At 46.1% G+C, this 27,195-nt stretch overlaps 1 protein-coding gene across 2 annotated transcripts in view; it reads right to left on the bottom strand.

Moving 5' to 3' along the window:
• Positions 1 to 205: 205 nt before the first annotated feature.
• Positions 206 to 27,195, bottom strand: part of efr3a (EFR3 homolog A (S. cerevisiae)) — a 71,111-nt gene continuing 44,121 nt past the window's right edge. For both annotated transcript variants that reach the window (XM_067252606.1, XM_067252605.1), the window contains 16 exons: positions 25,690 to 25,768; positions 23,605 to 23,740; positions 22,218 to 22,388; positions 21,512 to 21,626; positions 19,521 to 19,572; positions 16,922 to 17,094; positions 15,847 to 15,922; positions 13,390 to 13,551; positions 11,857 to 11,988; positions 11,516 to 11,583; positions 9,160 to 9,287; positions 6,936 to 7,021; positions 5,979 to 6,027; positions 5,551 to 5,654; positions 4,916 to 4,965; positions 206 to 4,324 (listed from right to left, as the gene is read on the bottom strand). In XM_067252606.1, the coding sequence (XP_067108707.1) occupies positions 4,219 to 4,324; positions 4,916 to 4,965; positions 5,551 to 5,654; positions 5,979 to 6,027; positions 6,936 to 7,021; positions 9,160 to 9,287; positions 11,516 to 11,583; positions 11,857 to 11,988; positions 13,390 to 13,551; positions 15,847 to 15,922; positions 16,922 to 17,094; positions 19,521 to 19,572; positions 21,512 to 21,626; positions 22,218 to 22,388; positions 23,605 to 23,740; positions 25,690 to 25,768 (1,687 nt within the window). In that variant the 3' untranslated portion in view covers positions 206 to 4,218. The remainder of the gene's footprint in view (positions 4,325 to 4,915; positions 4,966 to 5,550; positions 5,655 to 5,978; positions 6,028 to 6,935; positions 7,022 to 9,159; positions 9,288 to 11,515; positions 11,584 to 11,856; positions 11,989 to 13,389; positions 13,552 to 15,846; positions 15,923 to 16,921; positions 17,095 to 19,520; positions 19,573 to 21,511; positions 21,627 to 22,217; positions 22,389 to 23,604; positions 23,741 to 25,689; positions 25,769 to 27,195) is intronic.

Genomic DNA, 27,195 nt, shown 5'->3' with positions numbered 1-27,195 from the left:
AAGACCAATGAGGCAAGTGCTTTTGTAAACAAAGAAATATATATTTTTAGGAAACATTTAACACAAGGTGTAATGAGTAGTCCTCCCATTTTAGATGTGAATTTATTAGGATTTTATTTTTTTATCGATAACTTCCAATCTTGCTTAAAATAAAAAAAACTCTTAAAAACCTTTAAAAAATTCACAAGATATTCACATGGTTTGATAGAAACAATTTATTGTATTCTTGTATATTTTTCATACAATGATCTCTATGCACGTGTGATGTGTGATGACTGAATAAAAGATCTGTCATAGTGGTTAAAACCAACAGTGAGCAGTTTGAATCAAGCCAAGCTTCAGTGGTTTTCAATTACATTGCAAAAGGTCATGAACTAGAATGACTTTTCATTGTGATTGTTGAACAATGACTTCAGGTCAGGCACATCCCTTTTGAATCACAAAATATTATCATGAGACTGATGGCCTAACTCCATATCGATGTGGTTCCCTATTGGAAAAACTGTACCAGAGAAATTGAACCTGAACCTGTAATGATTACATGGATGATTACCCATAATGCCATATTGATAAAGACAACATCAAATTAATCAAACAATGCTAAAACGAAATCTCCCCAAGTACCAGGTACATAACATAAAATGTGCAAACAAATGCCAACATGAATACATTATTAATAAGTCTCCCATTGCTATTGCAACTAGGTGTGCACCCTCTCATTAAACATTATTATTTTTTAATAATTTGTTAACTGATAAATGGTCACTGTTACTATCCTCTCACAAGAATATCTGTGTCTAGATGTTTATGCAATTAACCTTCTTGTATGTTTTTATTTGAACTATTAATAAAACATTATTCGCTAAACATTGAGGAGATAAGTTTGACCCATGTGGTCATTTTTCTTTTTACTCTAACAACCATATAAACAGAATACCACAGTGTCGATTGTGAAGAATATAACATTTTACCTGACTGCGTTGCCTTGGAGAACCTATTTCTGGAGGTAACTGACTTCAAGTACATTTCATCCCACACCCCCTTTCATTGTGTTGTCCCAATTATAAAGAAACACCTGGATGGTTGACAGTTACATGCTGTGCTTGCTAACAGGCTTATTATGTCTGTCAGGACACGTCGTCCCATCTTCCTTAAGGAAATAAAAGTAGGTGGTACAGTGTTGGAGAATTTCTAACTCCAGTCTATACAAAGAATAACCTTTCATGAGACAAAAAACACAACCCTGTGTCAACCCTAACTACCTCCAGAAACACGGGACTCGCAACTGGTACACAGAATACACACAGCAACTAAGATCTTAATCTCTATCAGGCAACATGCCAACAATAGAATGCATATCTAGGCTATAAAAATATATATATAATATGATAGGCTTTGATAACTCTTTTATAGAGTACATGATACTGTATGGCCTATAACAACCTAAGTGCCATTTTCCATAGTTCACCCTCCACATAGATACTGTTGCTATATGAACAGTCAATCTATACAATGCATCTATACACACCACTTTTCCCTAAGGTAAGACATCCCATAATCAAACATTTGAAATTCTATGATCTGACCAAAACAATGTGGATATTGCACATATAAGACACATTCAATATGAATTTAGATTAAGTGTACTGAGTGGTTTTCTATATTAGATCAAATAATATGAATAAAGTGAACGAAATCAACTTAACATTAAAATGGAGTTGGAGGGATTTTTCATTGTTTTGATCAATTGTGGTCTGGTGTAAGATGGTCTATCCAAGCCCAGTCCAGTATTAAAGTCCCTGTCGTTAATGACAACGGTCCTTTCTTACGAGATGACACACGATCCACATTTCGGTTAAGTCAGACTCGACAGCTTTCCTTTGCTGCTGCTCACAGACACTGTCAGCCTGAACTCTTACCAGTCGCCATCATCACCAGGGTAACAAACCTGCCCTTCTGATCAACCTCAACCATCCCAATACCACCTTGAAAATACAGAAATTCCCCAGAGTTAATTGCCATCCCAAAATAATAACAACAAAGAGCCATTGGACAACATTCCAGAACCTTCCCCTCGATTCCAAACCCTTTACTGTAACCATCTACAAAATAACACATACACCCTTCCCGGCCTCGTCTTGTGATGTTTTCCAGAATAAACTGCCCCTAAAGGCATTACTGGGGAACACACACACAATACATACTAAACTAAACCATGCCTCAGCTCTCTGTGCTTGGTCGAACCGATTTGCTTTGTTCATCACGGAGAGAGCAAGTCTGTAACCACCTTCGAGAACATTAAACGGCAGAGTCTTAACACAGGGCACAAGGTTGTATAAACCAGCCAGCAAACTGAAGGCAGGGCTCTGAAGAGCCACCCACATTCAACGCCGTAAACATAGATTCATATCTGTGTTATTAAATTGCTCAGTGGCGTGTCGACGCTGCTTGCAATCGGACAGAAGCTCTCCTCCGGAAGATGAGCCTTTTAGGCTGTGTTATACAACGTGGCGGTGGATTTCTTTGGCGATGGAAGTGTTTTGGTACTCTAGATGCCAGACAGTGCTAGTAAAAATGTATCCTCGCTGTAGCTGTGAGTTGTTAGTGTGGTCTACGAAGCCTCAATATAGCGCAGGTTTTTTTCTTCAAAATACTCAAAATTACATTCCAACAGACAAAATATTTTACAGGAAGCTAGAGCTTTGAAGCCTAAAGCAACAATTAGACTCAACTGCTCACATTGTATACAAATTACACTCTGGCCAACAGCAATAAGCATATTACTTATTATGATAAGTACAAATCTGATGACATCAAAGTGCAGATACAGCAAAATACTGGAGTGACAAATGTAAGATGTGTGTGTCTCTGAAGTATAATCTGTTCATATTTTAACCCCCCCCCCCAGCACCTCTCGTTAAAATCTCTTACAAGAATATACTGTAGAATAAACGATGCAAATATGTTGCTGTCTACATACGATTGTGTTGTGCTCAATGGTTCATGCTGGTTTTCAGTGTCTAGAATATTGGAGTGGGATGAATGCATGAATACAATACTCCATTTGATTCTACTTTGTCCTGCTGTAAGGTGTTATGAGTTCAAACTGGACTCACATGGCTTGAAAGCAGTGGTACAGTGCAGTGTAAAAATGTACAGAATGAAAGCTCTGCGCCATTAACTTTTCACACTTCTATCATGCACAATGCTTGACAGGTCACTGAGTCATGCTTTAAAAAATTAATAAAAAATCATTTTTAAGCATCTTTCAAAAAGACAGAATTCTAATGGAGCTATTCTACAGTGCCGTGTGGCACAAACTTCTGACAGGAGAAGGAGGACTCAAAGCTATTAGCTTTGTGCCGAACCACAAAAGTGCTCTAAGACAGACAGGCCGAGAAGGTAATCTGGTGGAAAACCACACATAAACTGCACAAGATATGAACTGTAGTTGAACTCGAAGCTGAAACCAGTAAACCATCAAGTACTTGAAATGATAATTATTTTCCCAAACTACTGCAGAATACTACATGATTGCAGTTCCATACTACTAATCCCCCCGTTGTACACAGTGAAAGTCATCAAACTGAATAACACAGAAATATTTTGAGGAATGTTACAAAGACCATGTAATTAGATCATGACCATTTTCTTTCATCTCCAACTGGCTTTTTCCTCAAGTGCCAGATGAAGGGTTTCTTGCTGACTCGTGGAGCTAACATTAGTACCTCTGACCTCTGGTTTAGGGTTACTTTTTACTTAGGGTTACTTTTTACTTTTTAGCTCACGGATCGTGTGGTTTTCGGTCCTTTGGTCTGGATTTGACCAGGGTTTTAGAACAGCCTGGGTTGAAATAAGTGCTGTAAAAGTGTCTTAGACAGCCTCCCTACACATCCGTCTCATTGGGAAGGCTGACCTGCTCTGCTAACATCAATAATATAATAATCGTGATTTTTTTGCCCAGTGGCTAAAATAGATTCCTGCTAATTAGCCAATGCAAAGCAGCTAATTGATCGCTATGTGAGGTGGTCCAGCCTGTTAGGGAGTTATGAAAACACGGTCACATTAGTGGTTCAGTTACACAGTTTGGAACAACTCTGATAGTAGACAATACTACTAATAGTCTGGTTGTTTCAAAGAGATAGGGGGTAACGCCTTTAGGCTGTGATCGGGAATATAAGGTGATTGAGGTGTTGAAATGTGAGGCGTCGTTTTGCTCTAGTAGACACACAAGTCTGGGAATTTCATCTCGTACACGGGGACAGACTGGTTCTGGGTGTGGCCGGCCGAGATAGACACCACCCCTGAAGGACTGGGGGGAGGCCTGAGGAAGAAGAGACAGGAAGGAGAGGGAAACATTTACACTTAGTTATTTAGCAACATAAATGGCTCAGCACAATTGCTGTTTGTATTTACTGTCTATTTGTGTCTATTTGTTCACTTATTGCACTTTACACATGCCATGCTCTGCACTTTTTGCTGTTTTTACACTTCTGGTTAGATGCTAAACTGCATTTCGTTGCCTCAGTACTGTACTGTGCAATGACAATAAAGTTGAATCTAATCTAAATCTAATCTTAGCACAGGGGTTCTGAAACTTTTTGGGGACAGGGACCCCTTACAGGGAAAAACATTTTCCAAGGACTTGCCCAAGGACACAACGTCATTTTTCACGGCCAGGAATCGAAACGGAAACCTTCTGATTAATAGCCCTATTCCCTAACCGCTCAGCCATCTGACTCACATAAAAAACAAGTGAAATATGGAGGATCAGGAGAAAGCAACCAGACAAAGGAGGGGTTGATGAGGAAACCAGATGTGTTTATGAAAAAGAAAAATGAAATAAACACAGGTTTATTGATTAATAAGCATTATAGATGATGGTGCAATAAAACATTTTGGAAGATGAAATTACCTAATTGTGAGCTCGAAGATTTGAGCCAGCCTGTCATGCAACATGTTGGCCTGCGGACAGAGAATTGCAAAGTCACTTCAATTGCGAAAGGTACTTAAAACGTAAGACAATATCTATAGGAAAACATTGTTATTCATACAAGAGTATCTGCTTGGGGGCCTTGTGTGGTGATTTGTCGATGTTCAATGAAAAAGCCTGTTGGAGGTCGACATCTTGGAGGCTGACATGTTCAAGCTCTAATGAAAACCCAACTCAATCTTTAATAATCCGGTACATTCTGTCCCTGTGTTATCTGTTCAATCACACTTTTTGTGGAACCTTAACAGAAAATGGTGATTCACATGAACCTGTCTTTTAGATACATCCATGTGTAGATTTTATAGTCTCAGGCAGTGGTTCCCAACCCTGGTCCTCAGGGAACACCTGTAATGCATTTTTTTGACGTTTCCCTGCTCCAACACACCTGATTCAAATGAATGGGTCGTTATCCAGCTCTGCAGAAGCCTGCTTATCACCATTATTTGAATCAGGTGTGTTGGAGCATGGAAACATCTAAAACATGCAGGACAGGTGTTCCCCTGAGGATCAGGGTTGGGAACCACTGGTCTTTGGAACCAAACATCTCCAGTGTTCACCTTGGACTCGCAGTGAGCGGCAATCTCCTCAAACGGAGCCTTCTGGAACTTCTCCATCACCTGACGTCTCTTTTCCTTCTCCTGCTCCTCTAACCCTGTGGTGTCTAGAAAGACAGGATCCACAAATCACAACTTTGTAGTCATTTTATCCAATAATGATTTAACAAAAGTTTAGTTGTGACCCCTTTTTTTAAAGAAAACTTGATGATAATTGACAAAATGAAGGAAAATTGCTTTATTTGTTCAATTCACTTTAGGGCATCTTAAACTATTTTTGGCAGTTATTTACAGTTTCAAAACAATGTCAATTATATTATTCTTTGTAAGCAATGTCATTTCCCAAGTGATACAGTGCATCTTTAATTATACATTTTTAAGTAAATTAAAAGTTCATTTTCAGTTTAAGCTATTACATTTCACCAACTCACCAATGGCTTTTTTCAAGGTCTCAAAGGTAATCTCCTCAGCCAATTCAGACTGTTGGAAGAAAAACAAGATGGCAAACATTCAAGAAATGTTCATCCAAGTGAAACAACCTCTGGCAATGTGAAAGACTGTTAATGTGTGTGTGCATAAACATAGTTGACAGTCACCCTGAAATACAAAATATCATAGCACTGAGTGAATTCCAACCCCCTCACCAGGTTTCATTTAATTTATTTTAGCTGGAAATGTTCATTTAGTGAGAAACTGTCAGATTTCATCAGAGGTGACAGATTGACACGGAAAGCTGTCTCTGCTGGAGCTCGAGGCTATGACAGTAAATTACAATACTTCCCCTTGAGCAAATATAGATGGGCTAATTTCTTATTCAGCCTAAAGAAAGGGGTTCATGTGTATGAATCAAGGGTTCTTGCTTCTGTGTGCTCTGATACATCTAGAAGGTAAAGATAAATGCTGCAGGGCATGTTAATGTCATGAGAAGAAATATACTAAATTAGCCTACCATGTTAAATGATTTAATGCGGGTATATTGCTACATTGTTGTACAGTACCCTAATACAGAGACCTTTTTAACCAATATTCCAGCTTCAAAGACATCCATCCCCTCAAGCCTTCCATATCAGGGACCTGCTTTCCATTTCAAAATATTAGAAATCCAATATCCTTGCACCAATCTCTAAAATGGGGACTCTGGGGAGTCAGGTGACTGAGTGGTTAGGGAGTCGGGATAGTAATCTGAAGGTTGCCAAGTTCGATTCCCGGCCGTGTCAATTGACGTTGTGTCCTTGGGCAAGGCACTTCACCCTACTTGCCTCGGGGGGGAATGTCCCTGTACTTACTGTAAGTCGCTCTGGATAAGAGCGTCTGCTAAATGACTAAATGTAAATGTAAAATCACACTTTGCGGATATCAATCTCAAATGACTTCCTGTTCAGACACACCTTGTCTGGGAGACTGTTGGGGAGGATGTCCACTTGTAGAGAGATGGTGTCGACGAAACTCTTTCTCCTGCTGAGGCGGTCTTCATCTGTTCAGAGGAAAGCATGTCAGAAGAGTACACAGATGCGTGCCAATATGGGACAGAACATCTCATTTCTAAGTCCCCAAAAATACCTCATGAATATCATGCTTGAAAACTGACTTTTGTCTGTGTAAAACGTAGCTACCATGACAACGTTGGATTAAATGACTGTAATAAACCACATAGTATAACAACTTTCTCTACAGAACATCACCTGCTTATGCTCGTGACAGATCTTACCATGTTTTCCTCAAACAAACTTTAAACAGGTATGACAAATCAGTGCAGAAAATACACTAATGAGACTGTACAATTATATACATTAGATGGAAGCTGTGGTTATGCATGCGTGCTAACTTGCATCGTTAAATGCCTAATGACGCAGATATATACTTTCAAATATTGAAGAACATACTTTTCTGCCAATCTCTATCACAGCCGAACAAACTTGTCCAACCAACATAGAATAATCTTATGAAACAGGACTAGATCTATGCCGACAGAACCCTGGACTCCAACACCGTTGGCGATGAAAAACCTAACCCACACCACCGTAAAAAAAACAACAAGTCTAAAAGCACCAAGAACATGTAGGTGTTGACATCCCTGCGGTCTGTGTAAATGTGCCCAGCAGGAAGCCAGAGACTCGAGCCTCGGTCCAAACCCTCCCCTTCACCACCTGGTGGAGCCCGGCTTCGGCTCTGCGGGAGCATGGAACTCAGTCAACACAGGGAACGCCAGGGAGGATTACTGCCCGGTGACGGATTACTGCTTTTCACAATCTGGGATTTCATTGGCTGACACTGAGAGAGGACAGCTCTGGAAACTCTGTGCCGAAAATTAGTTTCATATTGAATTATACGCGTATGGATGTGTAAACCCTGTAGAAAGCAGCGGAATATGTTGTTTCGGAGGATGATGTGTTTGTGCAAAGTTTTCTTTTCTTTTGCGGGAATGACCTGAGCCCTCAGAAACCCACACTGCTTCAAAAACGCCTTAATAAAGAACCAACTGTACATGTTAGCAGACGAGACTTCCCGTTAACTAAATGGATGCCAACAAATCCATGCCAACATATTAAAGTGAATGAGTATAATTTTTGCTTCCACTTAGTTAATAGTTAATAAGTGAAATACATAATTAAATATTCATTTTCTGTACTCAGGTCAATTCCAATCACTTACTAAATAGACCGGCCATGATGCACAAGGAGCTACTGTTCACATCAGTTGAGCAAACACAACCTGTAACTATACCAAACACAGCACAGACGGTTTCTTCTCTACAAACACCTGAGACTTGTACTCACCGTGAACCACATCCAAATGAAGGCACCACAGTTGCAAATCATTACTCAGCAAAATTTGAAAGGACTCATAATTGGCACTGAAGATCATGTACAAAGCTACTATGAGGTTTCTAAAGCCCACGATGTACTGTAGGTGGACATAAACAGGAAGTCGGGTCAAAGGTCAACTGAGGGCTCTGGTGCTACATGGGTTGGCCGTCTACAGATGAGAGTTCTCCATCCATGGCACTGGGTGTGCACTGTGTCACTGGCTCTCAGGTTGAATTTGATTCTGAAATCATTGAGGACACCTTCGTCCCAGAAGTTAATTTGAATTTCTTCCTCGAGAAAACTACCACCGCAATCAGTGGCAAACACAAGCCAAACGTGCAGCACCCACATACCCCTTGTGGAGAACAATGGTTCTGAAAGGACAGCATCTCTAACTGAGGTCCTCTACTTGGTTTTAATGGCTGTACCTCTTGAAGCCTGTCTGCACCTGTGAAGGATCTTTTCGACTGAGTACAAAACTGATGCCAATGGACAGGAGGACAAACACACCAAGACAATTTGCTCAAAGTCAGTCAAGTTTAGAATTGTTTTGTAACAGATAAACTGGTAGGCAATAAGGCAACTTCCTGACCATTTAAGACTATCCCTGGAACCCATTATCAATATCCTAATGTTAACCCAAGCACTAGTTCTGTAAATTTCTGTAAAGTTGGACAATATCTGATGAAAATAAAGGTTTAACTCTCATATTCCCTCAAGTAGTAAATTCTAGAAGCCGACTTGGGATTCATGAAAGCTTTTGGGGTCAATTTAATTGTTTTAGTTTTGCTGTTGCTGTGCTTACCTGTGACCTGAGGCACGTATGGGATGGTGAAACGCTCCACGTTGTAGCCCGGTCCTGCCAGACACTCAGCCAGGTCAGCCGTCTGGAAATACAGCGCTCGCTCCTCCTTCTCCAGGGAGCCGGGAAACCTGGCGAAGAGGTCCGAGTTGGGGGCATGAGGTCGACGTGATCTCAGTTACAGGGGAATACAATGTCAACAAAGATAAGTTGTACCTCCGAAGGTCCAGTGATTGGCCAGTTTCAAAGTTAGAGGACTTTAAGTTTGTAACTTTTTTAGATAAGTTGTGGGTTCAGGCAGTGTCAGTCAAAATGTCAGTGCAGACACTTGGCGGTATGGTTCAGCTCGCAACAGCTCTCTGCCGAGAAACCCAACTGAGACTACGCCTCGACATGCAGGGCAGAGAGCTGTGGTTAATTGCAATGTTCCACTGAGGTTTTCGCGTACAATAGATAGCAGGTACTGTAAGAGGATTGAGTACTGAACAGACTTTAGTTCATTCCAAAGTAGGATTTGAAAATGCAGCTGTTAAGCCTCTTGTGGAAACAAATATCGCATGAAAAATGATTTCTTTATGTCATCCTCCAGTGATTACTATAGACTGTTAAGTCTATGTAAATTGCCAGCAGTAATAACACTTGCAGTTAGAGAGCACATCTAAAGTCTTATTATTCATTGTTAGCTGTTAAATCAAAACTTTTGGTTATTGTACTGCAAGGAGCTTGGAATGAGTCTAAGGAATGAAACCCCACCGACTACTCTCTCCTGGCATGTATTCTCTTGTTCAACATACTTAATCTCCGGGTTATAAACTGGTTAAATGGAAAGTTTGAGGACAAAAAAAGGAAAAAAGGCCTCTCTTGGCCAAGAATCTAATTGAAGTCCAGAAAATCCACTTGTATATCAGCACAGAGTGAGAAGTGTGGCTTTGGGTGGGGAATGAGTTTACGGGGTTTACTCTTAATGTCATCAGATCGTGTGGTGCCAACATTCATCTGCTGACAGACCCCGTTTCAGAGGCTGAGCTGTGAATAGTCACCAGACAACAGGAGATATGAGGACTTTTGGAGATTAAGATTTATGATGTCAAATCTGTCCTGATTTTATCTTTGGCATTAAGCTGTCAGCTTGTCAGTGTTGTTTTTTGTCTTATTCCTGAAAATAATAATTCTGCCAAATATCAGTCCAGTGGTAGTCTGGTGTATTGGTTTGTGGAAAAATCCTTTTCAAATCTTTAATTCAGAAGATACAGACTGTTTAGGGGTCTATGATACTGTGTCAGAAATATAAGGCTTAGAATAGGACCAACAGGGGTTGCAAAATTGCTCTTGAAACGATTCTAAACCAATTTACAGAGCAAAGCAGAATAAAAGTCTCTAAAAGACTCAGACGTCAACATTCAAGTTCACATATTTACTCCAGTTGTGCGACTGACAAACATTTTCAAAGGGGATCCAAAATCTTTGTTAGGCCAGAACCAGACACAATTTGCATCTGGCAAACAGGGGGAGCTGGTTTTGATTCACTCGGCTCTCCAAAAGCCTACATCAGTTGGCCATTCAACTGAATCCAATTATGGAGTTAAACTTCAGGGAAAGGCCCCTTCTGAGGGTAGACAGGGTGAGTCATGGTTTGAAAAGCCGGTCCAAACCAGAACTCGCAGTTAATATGGTTCATCTGACACCCTCAGTGACAAGGGCAAAGGCACCAGGTGCTGTCGATGACTCGCTGCCATCTGGAAAAACCAGAGGAGGTGCTGTCAACGCCAAGAGTAGAGTAACGCCAAAGCCTGGTGGAATATCCATCTCCTCTATTAAGTGATAGGTTTATTAAAAAAAAAATTGAAACGCGTTGTTGTTCTGAAGTATAATGATGGATACTCATGTATGGCATGAGTAAGATTTTTCTGACATGTCTAAACTACTAAATACACAAACTACAAGGTCATGTTTTACCTAGAGGCCTTGCCGTCTGTTCAGGGTCGCTGCATTCATGTGTAGTGAATGTATCTACCTCTACTCTATGAGCCATAACCCCCATCAAGGACACATGAATCCGATCTGAAGGATCGCGGGCGGCAGACGCAAACCAGGATCAGGGCTTGAATGCCACAGTGGGCGGGGCCACCACAGTGGGCGGGGCCACCACAGTGGGCGGGGCCACCACAGTGGGCAGGGCCAACACAGTGGGCGGGGCCACCACAGTGGGCAGGGCCAATACAGTGGGCGGGGCCAACACAGTGGGCGGGGCCAACACAGTGGGCGGGGCCACCACAGTGGGCGGGGCCACCACAGTGGGCAGGGCCAGAGGCTCTTGAGGCTGTAGGCAGATCTGCTGGGAGTGGACGAGGTCACTTACGGACACTTCTCTCTGAAGATGTGCTCGGGGAGCAGGTAAGGAGCCTCCAGGTTCCTCAACTCAATGACCTGAGGGAAGGGGGCGGGGCATAGAGAGTAGGTGGAGGGGAGGGGGGTGGAGAGAGAACAAAAGACAGACAGAGAGAGGGGGAGAGGGAGAAAGATATAAAGATAGAGACAAACAACCAAACATATGTTTGTAAAAACAAACACCATTCAAACGAGCGCCACAAACAAATACTGGGAATTCTTTTTTCACAAGCAGAGTATCTGATAGCACCTGGCGTGCTATGTGCTGAGAGCTAGGTGCCTTGATGTATGCGGGGAGATTCAGACACGTACCTTGCTGACGTGCTGACAGAAGGGTGGGTTGGCGATCATCTGGCTCAGGAAGTTGAGGTAGGCCGCCACCAGAGCCATGATGCCACAACGGATGAACATGGGCAAGTTCTCCTCATTGGCCAGCGACATGTCCTGAAACAATCGTTAGCAAGGAACAGTAAGCAGTTTTGTCAAAGGGAGGCTTTTAGTAGCAAGGCTTGTTTATACATTCCATAAACCTAAGAACAGCAAATTAAGATGATCTGTATAGTAGATTCAAGTCTCTGATTTACATTCTGTCATGGTGCAAAATACTGTGACTACGAGCATGTTCGTGCTAATTTTCATCCCAAATTGGACTTCAGATAGTCACCCATACCCACACCTCTACAGTGGGACATTCTCCTGTAATGAAATCCTAAACATCCCTCCCCATGACCTCTCACACCACCAGCAATGTTCGCACTCTGCAAAGCCCCATACCTGGGGATGAAGAAATGGTAAATCCTGCAGGATTATGTGGTTCAGGGTAGCTCAAGTGTGTGTGTGTGCGTGCGTATCATTATGTACGTGGCAGACAGAAAGTGTGTGTGTGTGATCGCTTAACTATTCTCAATCCAGTCCACTGACATTTTAAGTGGATAGGCTCTCAGCATGGTAGGCACAAACGTGTGTGTGTGTGTGTGTCTCACAACGGTGATCCTTCCGCTCCAAGTCCGGGAGAGGATGTTATTGTACCTGCATGTGGTTGGATTCATCTAATGGGAGTCAGGTGGCTGAGCGGTGAGGGAATCGGGCTAGTAATCCGAAGGTTGCCAGTTCGATTCCCGGTCATGCCAACTGACGTTGTGTCCTTGGGCAAGGCACTTCACCCTGCCTCGGGGGGAATGTCCCTGTACTTACTGTAAGTCGCTCTGGATAAGAGCGTCTGATAAATGACTAAATGTAAAATGTAAATATAATGGCGTTAAAGAGCTGGACTGTCACTGTGTATCCTCATGTTGTCGACACACACGCGTGCACACGCACACACAGGCCTGGAAGTGACACACCTGAGCTCTGATACTTTTATTCACGTCACACAGCAGAAAGGCTTCCATCCATTTGATTTCAACATTTACATTTAGTCATTTAGCAGACGCTCTTATCCAGAGCGACTTACAGTAAGTACAGGGACATTCCCCCGAGGCAAGTAGGATGAAGTGCCTTGCCCAAGGACACAACTTAATTTTGCACGGCTGGGAATCGAACTGGCAACCTTCAGATTACTAGCCTGATTCCTTAACCGCTCAGCCACCTGACTCCCTCCCCATTTTTAGCAGGGGATCATTTCGAAATGATATGTTGTATACATACAGTACACCTGTACAATACATGAACCCGGTTAGCGGTTACCAAACTGCCAAACCCACTGACAACAAACTACCAAACTACTGACACAGTCACTAACATCCACCCCCCCAAACAACCATCCCTACAGTGCTGCTCAGTTCAGGGCATGAGCAAAGAAGCTTTCCAGCTGTGGGTGGATTTCGGGACAGGTGTGTGAGGTACCTGCAGAGCGATGGCCAGGCGAATGAGGTCCACCACCACCTCCTCGTTAGCCAGCTCGATGGTCAACAAGGCCAGAGCCGTGAAGAGAAGCTCGAAGCTCTTGTGGCCGTTGTCTTCCTCCTTGCAGCCCAGGTAGATGTGACGGTAGAGCTGCTGGCCGTGCTAGAAGAGAGAAGAGGGAGAGAGACAGAGGGAGAGAGAAAGAAAGAGAGAAAAAGAGAGAGAGAGAGGGGGGGGGAGAGGGAAACAGAGGGAGAGAGAGAGACAGAGGAAATCAGAAAGAGAGGAAGGGGAGGATAGATGAACAGAGAATGTTAAAATATTATACAAAGAACAAGACTAAAACAATCCATAATAAATGGGGGGATCTGCCTTTATCTCTTCTTTGGTGAACAAAAACGTCGAGGCTACATAAGTGACTTGAATGCGAGGAGAAGAGTGAGAGAAGGGAGAAGAGAAATTGACAGGTGGAGAGAAAGAAAGAGAGGGCATATAGCAAAGAAGAAAGAGGGAGATATCCATGTCTAGACAGGTGGTTATATATAGCTGCAGTCTAGATCTAAAGACAGATATCTGGGATAAGAAAAGACAGGACGTACAACATCACAAGTCGAGAGGAGAACTGCACCTAGATCCGCCCAAAAGCTTTGTCTACGTAGCAACAGAACACCTGTATTCATACTGATGAAAAGCACTGGTTTTCCTAAAAGTATACTTGTACAACCTACCCAGGGACCTACTGAAAATCAAAGAACCCTATCGCCTTTAATGTCTCAAAAACTTGCACCAAATGAACTGGTTTATGAACGTCATTGTGCTCCAGGAGGTAAAAGTATCTAATTATTATAATACCCCCCCCCCCCCCCCCCCTCTCTAAGATTAGACTACACTTTGCATACACTGGCTGAACAAAAATGACATTGGATATGTGGTGAAAAGGTTAAACTCTTAAAGGGCTGAATCACCTGAAAATAACCCAACAGCCCCTCAGGCTAAACCCGAACTTAGCATTTCAAACGAGCTCATTGCAAACGACAACGAGGGATGCGTTCGTCACAATTGCCTTTGTCTCGTAGTCAAAACACTTGCCTAATGAAAAGTGAAGGTATTTCACATGCTGATGAGTTCCTTTCACTTATAATGAACGCAATTACACTCCATTAATTATCCATGACAGTGTCTGAGATAGCCTGAATGCTAAGTGACTAGGTGTATTCGCTAGCCGGGCTGTGCTATGGTAGGCCAAACATGGATGGTGGTAAATGTTAGCGCATTATGCTAAACAGCAGTGCGTATTCTGACAGAGGAGATTTATGCCATTTGAGAAGCTTGACAGACGGGGGTAAATTGTAGCCTAAATGGTATGCACTGTTAGAAAACCAAGTCTACGGGTGAAGTGTGGATTTACATTTACATTTAGTCATTTAGCAGACGCTCTTATCCAGAGCGACTTACAGTAAGTACAGGGACATTCCCCCCGAGGCAAGTAGGGTGAAGTGTCTTGCCCAAGGACACAACGTCAGTTGGCATGACCGGGAATCGAACTGGCAACCTTCGGATTACTAGCCCGACTCCCTCACCGCTCAGCCACCTGACTCCCTGGATTGGAACTACCATTCCGTTACAATGGCCTTGTCATGGCCTTTTCTGTGGTCCAACATTAGAATGACAATCTTTGTGTGTACAGTTTGTGTACAGTCAACAATGCAAATTCATATTCACTCACAAACAGGCTTAAAATGTGCATCCCATTTGATCACATGCACATAGATAGAGACCATGTGTGTCTGTGATTACAATGCAGTGTAAATGGCAAATTGACCTTTCCCTGTGTGTGTGAAAACTGTCATTTGTACTGTGCCTCATTTGCATAGTTGCACAGAGGTAAATATAGTTGCAAATATGCCTCTGCATATTTGCAAATGCATTCTGGTGTAGTCAAAAACTGTTCCCAAACACTACGACAATCCCTGCATTTAAAGTGTTTTCTCTTCAATGGTGTGTGTGATTAGATAAATGCCTACAAGCATTGCTGGAATGATCTCTGGCAGAGTGAACAGTCTTCTGCTTTTGGGGGGGTGAGTGTGTGTGGGCGAGGATGAGGGGGCGTAGGGGTGGGAGGGAGGGAGGCAGGGAGGGAGATGTCATCTCTCTAATATCCATCTCTCTGCTAATCTTCAAGTTATCACCATGGAGACGAGGAGGAGAGATTTCATTGGTGTCTACCTCAGTGCCGACAGAATGTGAAATATCCCTGAATCTAAGCCAGCATTTCCACTTTTTTCAATTTTCACCTTCTTACTCAAGATGCCATGTCGTAGACTTCTTGTTAAATCTACTGTATCTGAGCTGTGTTTATGGTTTAGTTAATTAAGGGATACATTTGACACATCAGGCCATAAACTGCTTCTGGGGCATTCCCAATTAAGGGCTCGTTAAGTTGCACTGAACATGTACCTTTTTCATGAAGCCAACGTCTTGTTTGGATATCTTCTCCCTCTTGATCTTCAAGGCCGCCACGTTAGGAATGATCCTGACCAGGACACAGAAAACAGGAGAGAGGGATGGGTGAGGGTGAGCATGGAGGTGAGGGTGAGGGAGGTGAGGATGGATGAAGATGGAGGCGAGGGAGGTGAGGATGATGATAGATGTGAGGGTGAGGGAGGTGAGGATGGAGGTGAGGGTGAGGGAGGTGAGGATGATGATAGATGTGAGGGTGAGGGAGGTGAGGATGGAGGTGAGGATGGAGGTGAGGGTGAGGGAGGTGAGGATGGAGGTGAGGATGATGATAGATGTGAGAGTGAGGGAGGTGAGGATTGAGATGAGGATGGAGGTGAGGGTGAGGGAGGTGAGGATGGAGGTGAGGGAGGTGAGGATGATGATAGATGTGAGGGTGAGGGAGGTGAGGATGGAGGTGAGGGTGAGGGAGGTGAGGATGGAGGTGAGGATGATGATAGATGTGAGAGTGAGGGAGGTGAGGATTGAGGTGAGGATGGAGGTGAGGGTGAGGGAGGTGAGGATGGATGAGGATGGAGGTGAGGGAGGTGAGGATGATGATAGATGTGAGAGTGAAGGAGGTGAGGATTGAGGTGAGGATGGAGGTGAGGGTGAGGGAGGTGAGGATGGATGAGGATGGAGGTGAGGGAGGTGAGGATGGAGGTGAGGATGGAGGTGAGGATGGAGGTGAGGATGGAGGTGAGGATGATGATAGATGTGAGAGTGAGGGAGGTGAGGATTGAGGTGAGGGTGGAGGTGAGGGTGAGGGAGGTGAGGATGGATGAGGATGGAGGTGAGGGAGGTGAGGATGGAGGTGAGGATGGAGGTGAGGATGGAGGTGAGGATGGAGGTGAGGATGATGATAGATGTGAGAGTGAGGGAGGTGAGGATTGAGGTGAGGGTGGAGGTGAGAGTGAGGGAGGTGAGGATGGAGGTGAGGGAGGTGAGGGCGGCATTGAGGGCTGCGGGATTGGAGGAGCCACCGTGATTCCCTTCTCTCCGCGGTGGCAGAGGGCGGCCAGCCACCAGCTGTTACCTGATGCCCCTCAGCTTGGCGCGGTTGTCGTGGCGATCGATGATGTTGTGCAGGATCTCGAGCACCAGCTGGCGTAGCTCGCTGTCCTCCATCAGGGAGATGGAGAAGAGCGGGTCCAGGAAGGGAGGGGGGAGGGCGGCCGCCATGGTCTTGGACTTGAAGCCAGAGGTCACCTGAGGTAACACACACGAGAGGTGGGAAAGGTAAGGCTAATGAGTTCATTACCCCGCCTCACTGGAGCTTCCCTCAGTCTGGAGACTGTGACTGTGTGGAGACTGTGACTCTGTCTAGAGACTGTGACTGTGTGTGGAGACTGTGACTCTGTGTGAAGACTGTGACTCTGTGTGAAGACTGTGACTCTGTGTGAAGTCTGTGACTCTGTCTGGAGACTGTGACTCTGTGTGAAGACTGTGACTCTGTCTGGAGACTGTGACTCTGTGTGAAGACTGTGACTGTGTGTGGAGACTGTGACTGTGTGGAGACTGTGACTCTGTCTGAGTCTGAGACTGAGTTCATTTAGAATAATGACTTGATTTTAATTATCTTCATAACTCTGCAATTAGCCACAGTAATTTAGTAGTACAGAGAATAAATATCAGCATACTCTGAATATATTTGCCTGGTTTCCCTGATTGCTTATACACACGCACACACATACAAAATACAGTATATACTCAGTATAAAAGAAATCAGTGGCAGAAAGTGATGAGACGACAGGTGTTAATGCATCGTCACCAGGTGCCAGACAGCAGAGGGACAAGTTCAATATCTTTCAGTGTGAAACAGTGATCTGCTGGGCAGATCGAGTCAGGCGGTCCATCCTGGATAGGAGGCCCGCTGAGGTGGGCTTCATTTCTGTCACTTCACTGGCAGGTGAACGTGATGAGATTATAAAAATGCTTATTTTTAACCCGAACCTCATTCCTACTGCTCCGGGGGAACAGGCAACCTGTCACGGCGGGAGGAGCTCCCACGCTGCACATGATGAGCTGACAAGGACAGTGGGTGTGTGTGTGTGTGCGCACGTGTGTTTGTGTGTGTTTGTGTGTGTGTGCGTAGGTGAAAAGATAGGTGGGGTGGAGTAACAGTATAAAACAACAAGCACAATGTACAGCTCTAGAAAGAAATTCGAGACCACTGCACCTTTTTCTTTTCTTTTTTAAAAAGTTGAGAAGGACGATTCTGAGTAAGTGACAGAAGGGGAACATTTGCAGTGGCCTCTAAAATGTTACCCTTCTGTTCCTCACTCAAAATCGTCCTTCTCAACTTTTAAAAAAATTAAAGAAAAAGGTGCAGTGGTCTCTCAATTTTTTCCGGAGATGTATGGATGTGAGCTGTATGGATGTGAGCTGTATGGATGTGAGCTGTATGGATGTGAGCTGTATGGATGTACATATAGTTCATGTTTATGCCAATACTAGGTCTTGTGAGCTCCTGCTACAAGGAAGTAAATATAATGAATTTTTAAGCCTTCCCAAACGACTGTGCCCGGTCTTCACACACACACACACACACAATCCATAGCCCCTGACCCTGTAGGGACCCCCCCACACACACACACACACACACACGTCTGGTGTTTGTGCAGACTCTTTTATTGGCAGTCTTCCCAGACCCCATCTGTGGCTGCGTGGTGTTATAAATACTTTAACCTTTCTCAGCCTGCTCTCCTCCTGGTGCGCATGGAATAGGAAGTGTGTGTCTGTCTGTGTGTGTGTGTGTCTGTGTGTGTGTCTGTGTGTGTGTGTGTGACCACAGTCAGAGCAGATGCTCAGTGAGGAAGAAGAGACTTGTCTATACTCAGTGCGTACAGTATGTGGATGAGTGTGTGTCTGTGTGTGTGTGTGTGTGTCTGTGTGTGTGTCTGTGTGTGTGTGTGTGTGTCTGTGTCTGTGTGTCTGTGTTGCTGCAGATTGTTTACTTTTCTTATTCTCGAGTGACTGACTGAGGGAATACAAATATATATGCAGAGACAGAGAGAGGGAGAGAGAGAGAGTGAGACAGGGTGAGAGAGAGGGAGAGAGACAAGGAGAGAGAGACAGGGAGAGACAGGGAGAGAGAGACAGGGAGAGACAGGGAGAGAGAGACAGGGAGAGAGGGAGAGATAGACAGGGAGAGAGAGGGAGAGAGTGGGAGAGAGAGGGAGAGAGAGACAGGGAGAGAGAGACAGGGAGAGAGAGAGACAGGGAGAGACAGGGAGAGAGACAGGGAGAGAGAGACAGGGAAAGACAGGGAGAGAGAGAGACAGGGAGAGAGAGACAGGGAGAGAGAGAGTGTGTGTGTGTGTGTGTGTGTGTGGGGATGTCTGTGTGTGTGCGTGTTGGGGGGAGGGCGTCTCTCAGCATTGATATAAACTAGAATAAATCTGGTAGCAATACAACAAACCTGCTGTGAACCACAGATATCAAACGTTACCCCCCCCCCCCCCCCCCCCCCTCTTTGGACAGGCCAGATGAATGGATCCATCTGTTTAGATTCAGCTGGACTGACACTATTAATTGAGCACTCTGTTGGTAGGCCTGTGGGTGGGACTGTGCTTATTGGCAGACAGAACTAATGGATAAATGATGAAGGCAGACAGAGGGAGACACAGACTCACCATGATGAGAGAGCTCAGAAGCATGGCCTGGATACGCTTGGTGCCTTGGTGCCTGAGAGGAATATAAACAAGCGCTGAGCCAGGAATTCATTAGCCAATGGGTAAGGGTGAGGGGGTGGGGGGGAGAGAGAGAGGTAGAGAGAGATAGAAAGTGAATAGAGGGAGGACTAAAAATGTAGAGGGAAAACATCATCCCCAGCAACAAAATCCCCCACCATACATTTGCACATATAAGGACTGTACATGCTAAAGCTGAAGCCTATAGCTACGTTGAATCATTTCTTCTTACTTGTTTCCCCATATGTAAATCCCTTTAAATCCCTCTGAAACACATGAATATGCATTACGTGTGCTGACTGACGGTATGAGAGGCTGGCTGAATGACTGTTGGATTGCTGGCATCCCTGATCCCTGCTAAAGCATGCAGGGTCCAGGCCAGAATGTGATCCGGGCCATCGCATTCACGATGGCGCAACACTCGTAACAACCCATCGATGAACGGTCCACGGCCCTCCCCGGGGCTATATCTAAACCCAACACGGACCCAGAGAGAAGCGTGGATCTGAAGTGCGACTACAGCAGACTCGTTGGCGGGTCTGAGCGGTTTGAAGTGTCTGGACAGCATCTCGCTGCCTGTTCCTCCACCCTTCAGCTCCAGCTGCAACACTACATGAACCACTGAATCTAATTTCTCTCCTCCGGCACTTAACCGAGGAGAAAGGGGAATAGGGGGAGGGGAGGATGGAGAGGATGGAGAGGAGAGAGAGGAGAGAGAGGAGAGAGAGGATGGAGAGGAGAGTGGAGGGAGGAGAGGAGAGAGAGGATGGAGAGGAGAGAGAGGATGGAGAGGATGGAGAGGAGAGAGAGGATGGAGAGGATGGAGAGGAGAGGGGAGGAGAGGGGAGGGAGGAGAGGAGAGAGAGGATGGAGAGGAGAGAGAGGAGAGAGAGGATGGAGAGGAGAGGGGAGGAGAGGGGAGGGAGGAGAGGAGAGAGAGGATGGAGAGGAGAGAGAGGAGAGAGAGGATGGAGAGGAGAGGGGAGGAGAGGGGAGGGAGGAGAGGAGAGAGAGGATGGAGAGGAGAGAGAGGATGGAGAGGAGAGAGAGGATGGAGAGGACAGAGAGGAGAGGGGAGGGAGGAGAGGAGAAGAAAGGAGAGAGGGGAGGGAGGAGAGGAAAGGAGAGAGGGGAGGAGAAGAAAGGAGAGAGGGGAGGAGAAGAGAGGGGAGGGAGGGGAGGAGAAGAGAGGAGAGAGGGGAGGGAGGAGATGGGAGGGAGGGGAGGAGAAGAGAGGAGAGAGGGGAGGGAGGAGAAGAGAGGAGAGAGGGGAGGGAGGAGATGGGAGGGAGGGTGGCAGTAGCATTACGGGGTTCTTTTGATTTGGGATTATCTGAGTTTGTACTCTAGAGGCCTCCAGGATTAGCGCTTTTGGGAAGAAACACACACACACACACACAGCCCTTTTAGCGACCCTGGAACCAAACTCAAATTGGGCTGGGGAGGAAGAGGACACTGTTTTACAAAGCTTAACAGACAGTTCACTTTGATGGCGGACAACCATGAGAGAGAGTAATGACTGTTTGACTACAAGAGGCCTAGACGAGGGATTCCCCAAGGGTGTGTGATTGGGGTGTGTGTGTGTGTGTGTGTGCGTGTGTGTGTGAGTGCGTGCGGCCAGGGGAAGGGTCTGGCACAGGAACTCATTTACTGCAACAGGGAGAGTTCACCAGAGGACAGGAAACTACAAGTGCATTAGGTAGTCAGGTGGCTGAGCGGTCAGGTGGCCGGTCATGCCAACTGACGTTGTGTCCTTGGGCAAGGCACTTCACCCTACTTGCCTCGGGGGAATGTCCCTGTACTTACTGTAAGTCGCTCTGGATAAGAGCGTCTGCTAAATGACTAAATGTAAATGTAATTACAATGGTTAACATTTTCCATTTCCACTGGTTCTCTCCAGGTGAAGCTAACTAGCCGAGGGGAGAGAGACTCACCCGATCTGGACCGTGTCCAGGGTGTGGCAGGGGGTGCCGTAGACGGGCACCTTGCCCATGATGAACATCATCACCTCTGCCCGCTGGTAGTCTGGTAGGTTACCACCAAAGAAGCCTGGGGGCACAGACAGAGAGAGAGAGAGAGAGTAAGGGAGAGAGAGAGAGTAAGGGAGAGAGAGAGTAAGGGAGAGAGAGAGAGTAAGGGAGAGAGAGAGAGTAAGGGAGAGAGAGAGTAAGGGAGAGAGAGAGTAAGGGAGAGAGAGAGTAAGGGAGAGAGAGAGTAAGGGAGAGAGAGAGTAAGGGAGAGAGAGAGTAAGGGAGAGAGAGAGTAAGGGAGAGAGAGAGTAAGGGAGAGAGAGAGTAAGGGAGAGAGAGAGTAAGGGAGAGAGAGAGTAAGGGAGAGAGAGAGTAAGGGAGAGAGAGAGTAAGGGAGAGAGAGAGTAAGGGAGAGAGAGAGTAAGGGAGAGAGATAGAGTAAGAGAGAAAAATAGAGAGAGTAAGATAGAGATAAAGAGAGAGTAAGAGAGAGAGAGTAAGAGAGAGAGAGAGAGATTAAGAGAGAGATAGAGAGAGTAAGAGAGAGAGATAGAGTGAGAGAGAGAGAGGCAACGGTCTTCACAGACTCCTCACTCGGAAAACAATTAGTCTCAACTGTTGACAAGGTTGTTCCTCGTTAGGTGTGAATGCTCGTGACTGGAGAACTGACCGATGGTCTGGATGATGGCGTTCTGGACGATGCGCTCCTCGTGCTCCTTGGGGCGGCCGCCGGACGAGTTGCTGACGGCAGAGCTGCGTCTGGACGTCTCTCCCATCTCAAAGTCCACGCTCATCCTCAGGTGCTTCAGCAGGGTGTTGAACACCTCCAGCACCGTGGGGCCTGTACACACACACACACACACACACACAGACCATAAGCATCCATCTTTTTAAGTGTTGTGGGAATGACAGTGGTAATGACGGAGCAGAATGAGCTGCAGGGCTGAGGGAATACTTGTCATGGGAAAGTCATGCCACCTCTCATGACTGTCACAAAAAAATAGCAGCTACACTTGTCCATGTATCCGCAGACTCTGTCTGCAGCAGTCGTCCCTCTGTCTACGCAGGGCTAATTCACCATGTCACAGAATGTAACACCTGGAATTAGCTCTCCAAAGCAATATCTCAGGGTCTCTCCCTTGGAGCCTGAGATTCAATAACAGCTGACTCATCTTATGACTGCTTCTTAGTCCAATATTCAAGCCTTCCTCCAGGAGAAAGTTATTTTTGCAAAGCTTGACCCGACGTCTGAAGTGGTTTCTCTCCGAATGTTCATACTGTGTGACTGCTCACACACGTAGTCATTTTTCTTGTACGTATCACAGAGTTCAACTACAATTCAGGACAGCTATTTTGAAAGCCTGACGTACATAAACATTGACATAGTTTAGAATGTAAACCTATGCATTTGTCTTTGTATAATCACACACAAAAAAACGATCTACTCTACACCGTCACCACAGAATAACGAGACAACAAATCAAAACTAAAGTGGAAAGAGAAAAACACAACAGAAACTAAAAGTACAACCCCTCTGGAGGAGGGATGAAGGTGTGCACCCTGCTAAGGGACTTCCTACGACACCGAAACATACCTAACCAAAGAGTTGGTGGGCAAATGGGTTCAGGCTCAAAGAGTTCAGAGGTATTTCGTTTCTGTTGAATCAGTCCTGGCGGGAGAGCGTTTTACGTAACAGACCAGAGGGAGGAGAGCGCAGAAGAGAAGGAGAGGGTGGAGTACACAGAAACACAGTCAACTAAAGTGGGAGTAAGTCAGGTTAAACATTGAACGGATGAAGACAATGCAGACTCTGGACGGCCTCGCGTACAAACATAGAGCCTTGACCTTCCAATCACATCCAGAACAGGTGAGATCAGGATGAAAACACGAACACCTTGAACACAACACAATGCACTGCATCAATCCTTACAGGCTGACACACTAACAGCCTCTCTTGTAACCAAGCTACTGAAGGAGGTGTAAACAACACAAATCCTCCACCCCTCCTCTCCCTCCACCTCCCTCCGTGTTGGAGAACAACAGGCAGACGGACTCACCCACGGAACCTTTGGCTGCTATGGCGACCGTTTCCAGGAGGACCTGCACGATGCCGGCACGGACGCGAGGGGTGTTCTTGTTGTGAGCGTCCAGGTGACCCAGGACCTGCTGGATGACATGGTGGGAGTGCTGGGCCTGAGGGGGCGGGGTCAGAAGAGGAAGTAGATTAGGGGGGCGGGATTAGAGGTGGAAGTATCCAAAGCAAATAAACAAAAACAGGTCTGAAACAAACAGCTGGGATCTGAACACTTCCCGTTTCATCCAAAATACTATCCAAGGCTACCGAACACCCATGACAACGTGAACTCGCTGCATGAGCAGGAGAGGATGATGTTGATGATGTTGATGATGATGATGGGGAGTCAGGTGGCTGAGCAGTCAGGGAATCGGGCTAGTAATCTGAAGGTTGCCAGTTCGATTCTGGCTGTGCCAAATGACATTGTGTCCTTGGGCAAGGCACTTCACCCTACTTGCCTCGGGGAGAATGTCCCTGTACTTACTGTAAGTCGCTCTGGATAAGAGTGTCTGCTAAATGACTAAATGTAAATGTTCAACACTTCTTTCTAGCAGTCTACTTGCAGATACACACAAGAAAGCCCAGGCCCTAATCGCACATGCATGCGCACATACACTCAGGCACACACTCCCAGACAGAGATAAGCCTCATCGATTGTGTCCTATCTCTCAGAGCCACCTCTGGCCACACAGGGAATTCAGACCGACTGGCCCATTAAAAGAACAACAATGAGAAGAAGAGGAGCTGGAGATGTCTGGGGAGGATGGAGTGATGGAGGGTGGTGGGGTTGAGAGAGGGAAGGAGAGATGTTATGTTATGCCAGGTTGCTTTGCGTTGTCTTGTCCTAAGAATTTCAGTGCCCAGTCTGACCCTGTGTTGTTCTGTACATCTGACAATAAAAGACTTGAACTTGAACTTGGAAGGGAAGGAAGAGAGCGAGGGAAGAGGGAAGGAGGAAGAGTAGAGGGAGGGAGGAGGGAGGGAGGGAGGGAGGGAGGGAGGGAGGGAGGGAGGGAGGGAGGGAGGGAGGGAGGGAGGGAGGGAGGGAGGGAGGGAGGGAGGGAGGGAGGGAGGAGGGCTGGGGATGCCTGTGTGTGTGTGTTTGTTAAGGTGAAAGACAATGAGAAAGTTTGCTAGTTTTTCTCTTTGTTAGGAATGCAAGTACCAGTCGGTATACGTCTATCAGCAAACATCTGTGTGTGTGTGTGTGTGAGAGAGAGCCTGGGATAAAGACAGTGGTGCAAAGTGTGCATGTTTGTGTGTGTGTATCAATGGAATGCGAGTCCCACTCTGAGTATACAGTATGTCTATCTGTATGTGTGTGTGTGTGTGTGTGTGAGATACTGCAGAGTGAGTAACATCCCAGGGGTCCATAGTTGAGTTCAAAGAGACATGAGTCACAGCAGCTCCCACACACTGCCACTCTCCACCACTCCGCTTTCTTTTCACACTAGTTCTCTCCTTCTCCCTATCCCCCCCATCTCACCAACTTCTCTCCTTGCATGTTTTTCCTGCTTCTTCTCTGACTTTCAGGGTTCCCTCCATTTTTGGGGACTTTTCGCACTTATCGTTTGACCCACTCACTGTCAAACCTTTCCGTGTCCTTCAAATGAAAGTTCAAACCAAAGCTCTCTCCCCGTATCTCAACGTTACAGTACAGACTAGGCTGAGATGAAAAGAAGTGAATGCGACTGAACCCTCAACTTCTGCATTCACTTGGGGGGATAATATCCTGCTGGGCTGCTTCAAAGATGCTCTGTCTGGAAACAGGGTCCAGGCCTGAGCCCAATGGCTGTGCTGGGACTGGACCCACCACCCTGTAGCTGTGCTGGGACTGGACCCACCACCGTGTAGCTGTGCTGGGACTGGACCCACCACCCTGTAGCTGTGCTGGGACTGGACCCACCACCCTCCAGCTGTGCTGGGACTGGACCCACCACCCTCTAGCTGTGCTGGGACTGGACCCACCTCCCTCTAGCTGTGCTGGGACTGGACCCACCACCCTGTAGCTGTGCTGGGACTGGACCCACCACCCTCTAGCTGTGCTGGGACTGGAACCACCACCCACCTGGATGGAGTACATGATGATCCGGAAGCAGGAGACAGCAAACTCGTTGGGGTCCCACAAGCGGTGGTTGTCGAGGTGCCTAGAGACGGGAGAAGAGACAGGGTTAGGAGCAGGGACAGTACTGACGTCCAGGGTCAGGGGTTTTCTCTAGTTCTATCTGCTGTTACATTACATTACATTACATTTAGCAGACGTTCTTATCCAGAGCGACTTACAGTAAGTACAGGGACATTCTCCCCGAGGCAAGTAGGGTGAATTGCCTTGCCCAAGGACACAACGTCATTTTGCACGGCCAGAATCGAACCAACAACCTTCTGATTAATAGCCCGACTCCCTAACCGCTCTTGTCTGGAGTCCTCTCATGTTTTGCCTCATTTTGGCATGAGGCTGACTTGGCACATAGTAGGGCTGGTAGATGGACAACAACCAGGTGATTTAAACCACACTTCCATAGAGGATATCAACAAAGCGCTAAATAGCAATAAAGGGACAGTTGGTGTTTTCACAACTAGGTACGGCGGTGAAAAACAGGACATGACACGGACGCTGCAGGAAGTGTGTGTGAAACAGTGCCCACTCATAGCAGGGATGTGTCTGTGTCTGACTACAGCTCCCAGTCGCCACTGCAGGCTGCACAGTATAAACAGCTTCCTTTGTATTGTGACTGTGGAGCGCAGCAACAGAGCCACAGTGTAACAAGCAGCAGCGTTTGCCGTGAATAGACCTGTTTCAAACGCAGACACAAGGAGCCCCGCACACCCCTAAAATCCCTCTCACCCTGACCCTCCCTATCACCCTCCCTCTCACCCTCACCCTCCCTCTCACCCTCCCTATCACCCTCACCCTCCCTATCACCCTCCCTATCACCCTCACCCTCCCCATCACCCTCCCTCTCACCCCACCCACCCTCCCTCTCACCCCACCCTCCCTCTCCCTGGAGCAGTGACAAGGCCAGTTCCTCAGAGGTCCGGGCCAATCCCTTGTATTAGCACTTCACAGTGGAGCGCCCTCTCTCCCCCTCCCCCTCCTGTCTCCCCCTCCTGTCTCCCCCTTCCCCCTCCCCCTTCCCCCTCCCCCTCTCCCTCCTCTTTTAATTAGTGCAGGAAAAAGGTCCCCCTTTCATGCCAGTCTACCTTTGACGTCCCAAGAACCCACTACGCCAGATAAAAGACCCAATCCCATTACGCCGTGATGGAGGGAGAACACAGGGAGGGAGAGATAGGGAGAGGGATGGATAGAGAAAGAGAGAGAGAGAAAGATCGCAAATAAACAACAGAGTGCATCTGGAAGGCAGATGGCCAGTGGGAGAACTAATGAAGAGGGAGAGGAAATGGGGTTGGCCCATCAAAAGGACTCCACTGGCTTTGGTTTTCCTTTTATTTGGTGTTTGAGATGTTAAAAAGAGAAGAGAGGAGAGAGAGCGAGCGATGAAAGGGCCCAGGAGAAAACAGGTTTCCATCAGAGAGGGTCGTGAGACAGATGAAGGGATGTTTGGAAACAAAAATG

The sequence above is a fragment of the Osmerus mordax genome, chromosome 16 (genome assembly GCF_038355195.1).
Source record: "Osmerus mordax isolate fOsmMor3 chromosome 16, fOsmMor3.pri, whole genome shotgun sequence".
Classification (NCBI taxonomy): domain Eukaryota; kingdom Metazoa; phylum Chordata; class Actinopteri; order Osmeriformes; family Osmeridae; genus Osmerus; species Osmerus mordax.
This window is presented reverse-complemented; position numbering and strand designations above follow the sequence as displayed.